At 45.9% G+C, this 11,371-nt stretch overlaps 1 protein-coding gene across 1 annotated transcript in view; it reads left to right on the top strand.

Moving 5' to 3' along the window:
- Positions 1 to 11,371, top strand: part of RRN3 (RRN3 homolog, RNA polymerase I transcription factor) — a 33,825-nt gene that overhangs the window by 20,012 nt on the left and 2,442 nt on the right. The window contains exons 12-17 of the mRNA XM_084763531.1: positions 575 to 705; positions 3,853 to 3,983; positions 4,779 to 4,963; positions 7,123 to 7,231; positions 9,483 to 9,635; positions 10,747 to 10,834. Of these exons, the coding sequence (XP_084619657.1) occupies positions 575 to 705; positions 3,853 to 3,983; positions 4,779 to 4,963; positions 7,123 to 7,231; positions 9,483 to 9,635; positions 10,747 to 10,834 (797 nt within the window). The remainder of the gene's footprint in view (positions 1 to 574; positions 706 to 3,852; positions 3,984 to 4,778; positions 4,964 to 7,122; positions 7,232 to 9,482; positions 9,636 to 10,746; positions 10,835 to 11,371) is intronic.

The following is an 11,371-nucleotide window of genomic DNA, read 5'->3' on the forward strand; positions in this document are numbered from 1 at the left end:
GCCTGGTCTACAAAGTGAGTCCAGGACAGCCACGGCTAACACAGAGAGACCCTGTCTCGGAATCCGCCCCCCCCCCAAAAAAAGATCCTGTTCTTGCTGTTGGGCTGCATTGAGGATGTGAGCGTGAGCCACTGAGATGGCACAGGACGGAAAACTGCTGCCTGCCGTTACCTAGGACCTGTGTCAACACACACAACACATGTCAGACACACACACACACACACACACCACATACAACACATGTCAGCAGTTTGAAATACTGTCATAATAATAGGTAATAGATAATGCTGGGCGTTAGTTTTGTTTGGTCTTGCTTTTCTGCCTTTCCCCCCTTTTTTTTGTGCTGGAACCTTATGAGTGTACAGCCTTTCCCTGTGTCACCTTGGTTTTCCAGGGACCCAGTCTGTAGATCAGGCAGGCTGGCCTCAGGAACTAGATCCCCCTGCCTCTGCCTCCAGAGTGATGGGGTTAAGGGTATGTGCCACCAGGCCTAGCTTAAATGCTGATTTGTAATGGCATTGTGTTTTTTTAAAACTATGCATTTATGAAATTCAAATTCAAATTTTCTTTGTAGGTAAGATTGATAACAATAAAACAAAGGATTTATACCGTGATCTGGTATCTGTCTTTGACAAGCTCCTGTTGCCTACACACGCCTCCTGCCATGTACAGTTCTTCATGTTTTTCCTTTGCAGCTTCAAATTGGTAAGTAAAATGCTATTGCCATGTTGATTGATTGATGAACTGATTGATTTATAGGGTCTTACTATGTAACCCTGGGTAGCCTGGAACTCAGAGATCTGCCTGCCTTTACCTCATGAGTACTGGGATTAGAGGCATGTATCCCAGGCCCAGCTAAACATTTATTATTAATTTTTAAATTATGTGTGCCTGTACATGTCTCTCTCTCTCTCTCTCTCTCTCTCTCTCTCTCTCTCTCTCTCTCTCTCTCTGTGTGTGTGTGTGTGTGTGTGTGTGTGTGTGAGAGAGAGAGAGAGAGAGTGTGTGAGAGTACTGGTGCCCACAGTGTTTAGAGGGTGTCGGGTTCCCTGAAACTGAACTTTGGTTCTCTGGAGCAGTGTGAGTGAAGCCCCAGCCCATCTTTATTATGTTGTTCCACATTCTTTCCCTTAAACACTGTGGAGGAGGTGTGTGGGGGAACTGCGGCACACAGGCACACCGGAGGTTGGTCCTGCCTTCGGTCATCAGAGGGTGCCCTTCCCCTTCCTTCTGGTAATGCTAGGGCTCAAGCCCACATTCTTTGTTCCTTCATCCGTTGATGACATCTAGGCTGTTTGTAGTTACTGTTTCTGGCTATTGTGAGTAGAAAAGCAGTGCACATGGGAGAGCAAGTGTCTCTGAAGTAGGATGAGAGTCCTTTGGGTGCATGCCCAAGAGTGGCATAGGTGGTCTTGAGGTCGATCTGTCTCCAATTCCCTGAGGAACCACACACTGATTTCCATAGAGGCTGTAAAGTTGGTAGTCCCCAGCAGTGGAGGACCGTTTGCCTTTGCCCACACCTTTTGCAGCATGAGCTATCATTTGTGTTATTGGCATCCTGACTGGTGTAAGATGGCATCTGAGAGTGGTTTGATTTGCTTAGTCATCCTTGATCACTAAAGTTGTTGGACATTTCTTTACGTGTTTCTCCACCATTTGTTTCACCTTTTGAGAACTCTGTTAATTATGTGCATGTTAGGTTGTTTTCTTGATGTTCATGTTTTCGTTTTGTTTTTTTAGTTCTTTTTTTTGTTTGTTTTTGTTTTTCGAGACAGGGTTTCTCTGTGTAGCCTTGGCTGTCCTGGACTTACTTTTGTAGACCAGGCTGGCCTTGAACTCACAGCGATCTACCTGCCTCTGCCTCCTAAATGCTGGGATTAAAGGCGTGGACCACCACCACCCAGCATTTTTTTTAGTTCTTTATATACTTTATATATTAACCCTCTCTCAGAGGTGTACTTAGTAAAGATCTTTTCCCACCCTGTATCCTGCCCCTTTGTCTGACTGACAGTGTCCTTTGAAGTACAGAAGCTTTTCAGTTTCGTGAAGTCCCGTTTACTGTTCCTAGTGCCTGTTCTATTGGTGTTCTGTTCAGAAAGCCTTTTCCTGTGACTATGAGTTCAAGACTATCCCCACTTTCTCTTCTACTGGCCTGTGTTGAGGTCTGCAGTTCATATGGAGTTGAGTGTTGTGCAGGGTAATTAATAGGGGTCTATTTACATTCTTCTACATGAAGTTGGCCAGTTTGACTTAACCAACACAATTTGTTGAAGATGCTATTTTTTCCAGAGTATATTTCTGGCTTTTTGGTCAAAAATCAGGTGTCCATAGATGTGTAGACTAATGTCTGGGTCTTCAAATTGATTCCATTGATAAACAGTTCTGCTTCTTTGTCAATACCATCTAGTTTTATTACTATAGCTCTATAGAACCCTTTGAGATTGGGGGTGTTGATACCACTTACAGTTCTTTTATTATTATTCAGAGTTATCTTAGCTGTGTGTGTGTGTGTGTGTACGCGCGCCTGCATGTATGTGTTTCCATATGAAGCTGAATATTTTCCTTTCAAGTTCTGTGAAAATTGTGTAGGAATTTTTGTTTTTTGAGACAGTTTCTCTGTGTAGCCTTGGCTGCCCTGGACTCTCTTTGTAGACCATGCTGGCCTCGAACTTACAGAGATCTGCTTGCCTCTTGTACCTGGCTTAAAGTTTTTATTATACAAGATTTTCATTTGCTTGATTAGACTTACCCCAAGATTTTTTTCCCCTAGAAGTGAAGGCGAGTGCCGCCACCACTCAGCTTTTCCTTACTTTTATGTCTTGAACTGTTTTCATTATTTCATTCCACTGTTTGTATTTTCAAGACTTCCTAAGGGATTTAATTCATATCTTCTTTAAGGTCCTTGAACAATTCATAATTGCTATTTTGAAGTTCTTGTCTTGTACTTCAGCCATGTTGCATTTTAGGACCTGCTGTAGCAAGGTTCCTGGGTTCTGGCAGAGACACATTGTCTTGGGTGTTAGTGGTTGTGTTTTTACACTGCTGGTTAGGCTCTGGAGTTTGAGGTGATTGAAGTCTTATCTTTGGGTGGGTGTTCCATTCCTTAGGCCACGTTGCCTTCTCTGGATCTTAGGGAGGTGATGGCTGTGAGTTATCTGATAGTGAGTGCTTCTGGAGTGGGTGTGTGGCAGAGAGGAAGGAGATGGCAAAGACTGAGGTGGGATCAGCGCATCCTGGAAGTAGGTCACATCAAGTCACAGAACTGAGGAGAGACAGATGAAAGGGCTAGGGGGACTCTGGGTCTGCACTGAGAGTTGGAGGGGAGAGGCGCCTGTAAGCAGGACTGAGGGTGAGAATGGGGAGATCTTAGTGGAGAACAGTGTGAGTTACCTACCTGAGTCCCTGCCAGGTGGGGCCTTTGGGATAGAAAATATTTCTAGGTATGGGACGGACACAAAGGAATGGCATGGGGCAGAAGGGAGTAGTGTGCTGAGAAGGGGTCCAGGGAGAAGCAAAGTGCATCCATGCAGGCTTTGCAGGATTCCCTGCCGAATGCATGGAGGGAGGAGGGGCTCTGCAAGTACGCTGCGGCAGGCCTGCGGGTGAGCCTGGGGGAGAGTGGAAGCAGCCCACCGAGTCCCAGCCAGTGGCCCCTGGCTCTCTGTCAGAGTGTTTGAGGTATCAGTGACTAAGCCGCGATGGGCGCTGCTCAGCTTTTGCTTTTAAGTGAGAAGCACGACCCTCTATTCTTGTTTAGCAGTGTAGCTACATTGCTAGGAACACCCTGAGGTGCTGACAGCCAGAATGGCTTCAGCATTAGGAAGATGAAGCCAGCAGCCTCTCTATTTACAGGGATTTGCAGAAGCATTTTTGGAACATCTCTGGAAAAAGTTGCAGGATCCAAATAACCCTGCCATCATCAGGCAAGCTGCTGCAAATTACATTGGGAGCTTCTTGGCAAGGGCTAAATATATTCCTCTTATGTAAGTAACCTAATTTTCCAAAGGATTTTTTTTCCTTTTTTTCCAAATGATTTTTAATATTTTGCTTTTAAAAGATTACAGTATTGTCTCAAGCTAAAGACAATAGGTCTTATATCATTGGTCTGTCTTTGTAAAGCAAGGGAAGATGTCTGTTCACTACAATGCAAGATGTTTTTATTTCTAAGAAGCAGTTTGAGGAGAAGTCTCCACCTGGATAATAAAGGGCACATGAGGCTTTTAGCATGTGATGATGTGCTGACCTAAAGAAAACTCCCTTTAAGCTAATTAGGGGTGGGGTGGAGCTCAGTGGTAAAGCACTTTTGGCACATGCAAACCCGTGGGTTCACCCCCAGCCATAAAACTTAGAGGTGACGCAGGGCATCTCTTTCACGATGGAGTATAGAGTGCTCAAATCCCTCCCCTGGGCTGGGTGAGTGGGAGGCAATTGCTTAACATGCATGAGGTCTGGGGTTTCATTCCATCACAAAAGACCAAAACCAAACAAAGAACTCACCAGAAGCCTTACTCATGGACAGAGAAAAGCAGGAGGGAAAGGGGTGGGTGGTAGAAAGTTGCCTTCTAATTTTTTGTTGTGGGTTTTTGTTGTTGTTGTTTCTCTGTAGCCCTGGCCATCCTGGAACATAGACCTAGGCTGGCCTCGAACTCAGAGATCCGCCTGCCTCTGCCTCCCCACGTGCTTGGGTTAAAGGTGTGCGCTACTGCATCTGGCTGGCAGGTATGTTTCTGTCTCTGTCTTCCTGAGAAAGCCAATAACCCCGACTTCTCTCTTTGCAGCACTGTAAAGTCGTGCTTGGATCTCTTGGTTAACTGGCTGCACATGTATCTTAACAACCAGGATACAGGAACGAAGGCTTTCTGTGACGTTGCCCTCCACGGTCCATTTTATTCAGCCTGCCAAGCTGTTTTCTACACTTTTGTTTTTAGACACAAACAGATTTTGAGTGGAAACTTGAAGGAAGGTCAGTAATGTGGGTTCAAGCTGGGTTTTCTTACTGTACTTACACCACTAGGACAGTGCTGCTGCCCTTGCCTTTGCCATGTGTCACCGAGCTGTGCACATGTCGTCTGCTGGACCTGGGATCTGAGCACCTGAAGAACGGGGCGGACTGCAGTGTAACGCTGTAGACAGCCTTTCTTCAGTGTCAGTGCACTTTAACATGAATGGAACAGAGAAAGCAATGGTGCAGGGAAGGCTGCTTCAGCTCAGAAGAACATGTAAATGAACACCAGTAAGCACACAGTAAATATTAACAGAGCAGCCCTTTCCCAGAGCTTTCTCAGGGCAGACCAATTTAAACACAATTGCCTGGCACGTACCATCGATTATACCTGGGAAAGCACAAAAGCGAGGCAGAGGGACAGACCCAGATTCAGGGTGCACTGACCACATTGGATTCTATAGCTATGATCTGGCAGCCAACAGGAAGAAACTTGTCTCATAAATTGAATAAAAGTGTTTGTCAAGCCGGGCGGTGGTGGCGCCCACCTTTAATCCCAGGCGGATCCCAGATGGAGCTCCAGGGCACCCAGAGCTGTTTCACAGGGAAACCCTGTCTTGAAAACGCAGGGTATGTGGAATCACATCCAGGAAGAATCCAGGGAACAAAATGCGCAAATGCCCTTTGCCCCTTTCCCTAGAGCCTCTCATCGTTCCCCGAGGCCTTGCTCGGCATGGGTCATCCTTCTCCACTGTGTTCCAGTAGCACTGGTGCTTGTGTTTAACTGTGTGGAGGGCGGCGGGGGCTGGGCAGCTGCGACATCACGGACTGGGAACAGAAACAGAGACAAAAGTGCTGGGCTCACTTGAAGAGTGAACCATTTTTTGTTTTCCCCACTGCTGTTTATGTATTGTTTAGCTAGCTACTGGAAAGAGCACTGAAATCAGAGGTTGGGCTGTCAGGGTCTTTGATTCTCCTTGTTTGAGTTCTGTACTTCCTTACCCCTCTGGCCTGTTTTGCCCCAAGGAGGACATTCCTCCTAGGCCATTGGTTCTCAGCCTTTCTAATGCAATAATCCGTTAATACAGTTCCTCATGTTACTGTGACCCTCCAACCATAAAATTATTATTTTTTAAAAAGATTTATTTATTATGTATACAGTGCTCTGCTTGCATGTACACCTACAGGCCAGAAGGAGGCATCAGATCACATTATAGATGGTTGTAGCCACCATGTGGTGGCTGGGAGTGAACTCAGGACCTTTGGAAGAGCAGACGGTGCTCTTAACCACTGAGCCATCTCTCCAGCCAATTATTTTTGTCGCTACTTCATAGCTGTAATTTTGCTACTGTTATGAATCGTATAGTAAATATCTGTGTTTCCTGATGGTCTTGGTGACCCCCTGTAAAAGGGTTGTTTGACATCCCTGAACAGGGTCATGACCCATAGGTGGAGAACCACTGTCCTATGCTGTATCTCAGGCCTGCAGTTTTCCAAAGTCACAGCTGAGTCAGGAGGTTGTCCCTGGACCCCACAGAGGTGTGAATGTCTGTGTCAGTGTGTGTATGTGTGTGCTTCCTTGAAACTCCCAATGATCCTTTGCCACCAGCCTCCCTAGGGCTGAGATTACAGGTGTGTGCAATACCTAGCTTTGTTTATGTCACTTAAATATATAACGTATGTTATTTAAAATATAAGCCATTCTATATTAGATTTATTCACTTTATTTTATGTGTATGGATGTTTTGCCTGCATGTGTGTCTGTACATCATGTGTGTGGCTGGTGCCCACGGAGTTCAGGAGAGGGCAGCAGCCTCCCTGGAATTGGAGCCATAGATGTGAGTTTTGAACTGAGTCTGGGTCCTCTGCAAGAGCAGTGAGTGCTCAGTCTGCTCTGAGCTTACAGATACGGTTCCAGGTTGCTTGCTATCAAATCCTTGACGTGATGAGAACTTCAGTTACTTTCTTCAGAAAAGCTGCCGTGGATACTAGCAGTTGGCTTGAACTTTTATCTGCCAGGAACTTCTTGAAAATGTCTTTGTTTGGAGTGTGCTGGGGCTCAAGCTCATCGTAAGCATGTGCTCTTCCCCAGGGCCCAGAAATTGGATTTTGAATATGTAAAAATTTGTACTTTTAAAGATATCTTAGCACCCCTCTCACCCTCTTTTTTTTAAATAAAGGCCTACGGTATCTTCAGAGTCTAAACTTTGAGCGTATTGTGCTGAGCCAGCTGAACCCTCTGAAGATCTGCCTGCCGTCAGTGGTTAATTTTTTTGCTGCTGTCACAAAGTGAGTCATTTCCATTTTCCTTTATGGGCTTTAAAAAGGCAAGGGGGTGGAACTGTGGTGCTAGATGCCATGTGCTCTGGCACTGAGAGTAAATTCCAGTTCATTTCCAAGAACAATGAAGAAACAAATAGTGCTATTCTCACAAGAATACTGCATCCATCTGTTCTGTTCTTTAGTCAGACTGGGAGTCGATCTTGCTTTTATCCAGAGTGGCCTCGGTACCCTGAAATACTTAGTAGGCAAAGGAGTGAGCTGAGAGGTACAAATAGACCGCAGAGCCTTAGCCCAGGGTTACTAACAAAACAAACTGGAGGAGAGCTTGATAGTTAAAGATGGGGAACTGCGTGATGCTCTCAAGAAGCACTTGGCAGCCGGGCGTGGTGTTACACACCTTTAATCCCGGCACTCCAGAGGCAGAGGCAGCTGCATCTCTGAGGTCAAGGCCAGCCTGCTCTACAGAGTGAGTCCAGGACAGCCAAGGCTACACAGAGAGACCCTGTCATGGAAAAAAGCATTTCAGAATGCATAATAACAACAACAAATGAATTCAGCACTAAAGAGTAACGAATCTGAGGGGTTCCTGAAAGTGCATGCACATCATCACCCCAGCGAGGTTCTGAATAAGAGCTCTGCACTGCCCAGACAGCGGCTCAGATTTCATGGCGTGAACCAGTGTTTTACTGTGTGTATACATTTTCTCTGATAAGAGATATAGTGGTGTAATTATGTAAAGCAAAGGCTGATTCTGTCCTCCTACCAGCAGTAAATCCAGGGTCAAGTTATCCTTGGGCTGTAGTGTACTACTAGTTTTGATTTTCATGGATGCTGATTTGAATTTCATTAAAAAATCTCTTAAGTGAATTTTTTCTTAAGAACAGCACTGCCAGCCAGTGTACCCAGTTTCTTGTGCCCTAGGCTAAGAGTAAAAGTTTGCACTGGCTTTTTGTTATTATTGTTGTGTGTGTGTGTATTATTTTGAGATGGGGATCTCACTATGGAGCTCTGGCTGTCCTGGAACTCACCATGTAGACCAGATTGCTCTCAAACTCAGAGACCCTCCTACCTCTGCTGGAGTTAAATAAAGGCTTGCTTGTGCCACCATGCCTTGCTGTACCTGGCTTTGCGAGCGTGCGTGTGTGTATGAATGTTTTGCCTGCTTGTATATCTGTGCGGCACCTTCACACCTGGTGCCCACAGAGGCCAGAAGATCTGCTGAGACTAGAGTCTCAGACAGTTGTGAGCCACAATATATGGATGCTGGGCATCAAGTCTGCATCTTCTGGAAGAGTAGCCAGTGCTGCTCATTGCTGAGCCATCACCCACACCATTTTTAGACATAGGCTCTGGGGATGGGAGTCAGACTGCTAAGCTGTACTGAGCTATATCTCACCAGCCCCAGTTTAAAATAATCAGACACTTTCTGTAATCTTTTCTCTGCAAAGGAGCTTGCAGGCTGGGGTGTCGTTTAGCGGTAGATACGCTTGCGTGGCATTCTTGAGGCCCTGGACTTAGCAAAAACAAAACAAACAATAACATCAACAAAACCAAGCTCAGTCCTGTCACCTAAGCACTTGGGAGACTGAGGCCAGAGGATCAAAAGGCCGAGGTCACTGTGCTACATGGTGAAACTTTGTCTGAGGACACAGAAGGAGAGAATGGGGACGAAGAGGAACAGAGCTGGTGTGGCTCATGCTTGTAACCTCAGTACTTGGGAGCTGAGGCTGGAAGATTGCCAAAGCTACAAGATGAAACCCTGGTCTCAAACACAGTCAGGCCCTTGAGTGAAGTTCAGGATCCCCCTCCCCAGTGACATCTACTCCTGGCCCCGAGTAAACACTGAGCCATTTTGTGACCAGTCCTAATTCTTCCCTGTTATGCTGAGCACTTTACCTTGCAAGCATGCCAGCTTTTCTTTTCTTTCTTTCTTTCTTTCTTTCTTTCTTTTTTTTTTTTAAATATTTTATTTAATTTAAACTTATGTGCATTGGTGTGAGGGTGTCAGATCTTGGTGTTACAGATAGTTGTGAGCTGCTGTGTGGGTGCTGGGAAGAGCAGGCAGTGCTCTTAACCCCTGAGCCATCTCTCCAGCCCATGCCAGCTTTTCTTAATACCCATTCATCTCAGCCTGGTTCAGTGTCTTCAGTTTCCTTCCTCCTTAGCAGATGTGTGGATGCCCTGAGTGCTTATCCCATCAGATGCGCAGGCCCAACCCCACATGGTGTGTTCATCTGCTTTGTTGTCTCCCCCACAGTAAGTACCAGCTTGTGTTCTGCTACACCATCATGGAGAGGAACAACCGCCAGATGCTCCCCGTTATCAGAAGTACAGCGGGCGGAGACTCTGTGCAGACCTGCACCAACCCACTGGACACTTTTTTTCCCTTTGACCCTTGTGTGCTTAAAAGGTAGGTCCTCCCTTCTTCCTCTTCCCAAGGCTGGGACTGAGCTGAGCGCTGCCTTCTCCTCAGTGGGCTTCCTGACTGCTAATTTGGCTACTGGTGAGTGACTGACTGTCAGAGGCCCCAGACTGCCTCACAAGCACACCATGCTGTGCTCATGGTTGTCTTCCTGAGCCCAGGGGGATGCCGAGGCCTTTTTTTTTCTTTTTTCTTTTTCCTTTAAACTGGTTGGTTTAGGCTGAGTAAGTGAGTCCAAATTTCCAGGACAGAGAGGGTGCTGACAGTTCCTAGTTTTCTGCCAACTTTCTCTTTCCTTTAAAGATGGAATCCCATCCCAGTGCCTGTGATTTATCTAAATGGGTTGTTCCACCATTTTTGGTGTTTGTATATTTTTGCTAACTGCACAGGTTTTTGTTTTTGGTTTTTTCCTTATTTTTAAAGTTCTTTTGTGTATGTTTTTGCTTTGTGAGTGTTTTGCCTGCATGTATACATGTGTACCGTGCGCTTGCCTCATGCCTTTGGAAATCAGAAAAGAGTTAGGACCCTTTGTAAGAATAGCAAGTGCTGGTAAGACTGAGCCATCTCTCCAGCTCTGGACACAGTATATAAGTAGCTTTTCGTGTTTCCTGGTCCCTAAGGCTTGACCAGCTGGTCTCATCTTAGTTCGGCTGTTTTGTTTGGGTTTTGGGTTTTTGTTTTTTGTTTTGTTTGTTTGTTTGTTTGTTTGTTTGAGACAGGGTTTCTCTGTGTAGCCCTGGCTGTCCCGGACTCATCTTTGTAGACCAGGCTACCCTCGAACTCCAGAGATCTGCCTGCCTCTGCCTCCTGAGTGCTGGGATTAAATGCATGTGCCACCACGCCCGGCATTTTAGTTGGTATTTAGACTTCATGTTTAGTAGATGCCTGTAGGAGTTCCAGAACATTGGTCTGTTTATAGGTGAAGCACTTAGTGCGCCAGAGGCAGCTTCCCAGGTGCTAACAGATGAAGCCTCGGGACTCAGAACACTCCCTCGTCAGCTGTAGTCTTGAGTTCCTGCTTTGGGATGTGGGTCTGAGAAGAGAGCAAGGTGCTGGAAGTTTGGGCTCCATATTGACTTTGAAATGCTATCCTTGGCAGGTCAAAGAAGTTCATCAATCCTATTTATCAGATTTGGGAAGACATGAGTGCTGAAGAGCTGCAAGAGTTTAAGAAACCCAATAAAAAGGTAAGCTTGTCATGGAGGCACTTGGTGAAGGCCACAGTAAGCACACTAAATGCTGCTTGAGTCCAAGCCCAGGTTATGTTTTCGGTAAAAGGATTTGTAGGGTTCTATTTCATTGGTTTCTATCATGGTGGTTTCACGCAGCCCTGGGCCCCCCTCCCCCCTCACTCACTGCTCTTTGTCACCATACTAGGCAAGTCTTTTTTTTTTTTCTATGTGTTTGTATATATATATGTGTCAGATCAGGTACATACATGTATGTGGAAACCAGAGGTCCACCTTGGGAACTCTTTACCTTATTTTTAAGACAGGGTCTTTCACTGGTTTGGAGTCTTGTTAAGCAGGGAACCCAGGATCCACTTGTCTTTGCCTCCTCAAGGCCGAGGTTCCAAGTGTACGTTGTACCTGGCTTTTTTCTTTGTTTGTTTGTTTTTGTTTTTTGAGACAGGGTTTCTCTGCGCAGCCCTGGCTGTCCTGAACTCACCTTGTACACCAGGCTGGCCTCGAACTCGCATCCATCTGCCTGCTTCTGCCTCCCAA

Source organism: Acomys minous (genome assembly GCF_964271855.1).
Source record: "Acomys minous genome assembly, chromosome: 16".
In the NCBI taxonomy this organism is placed as follows: domain Eukaryota; kingdom Metazoa; phylum Chordata; class Mammalia; order Rodentia; family Muridae; genus Acomys; species Acomys minous.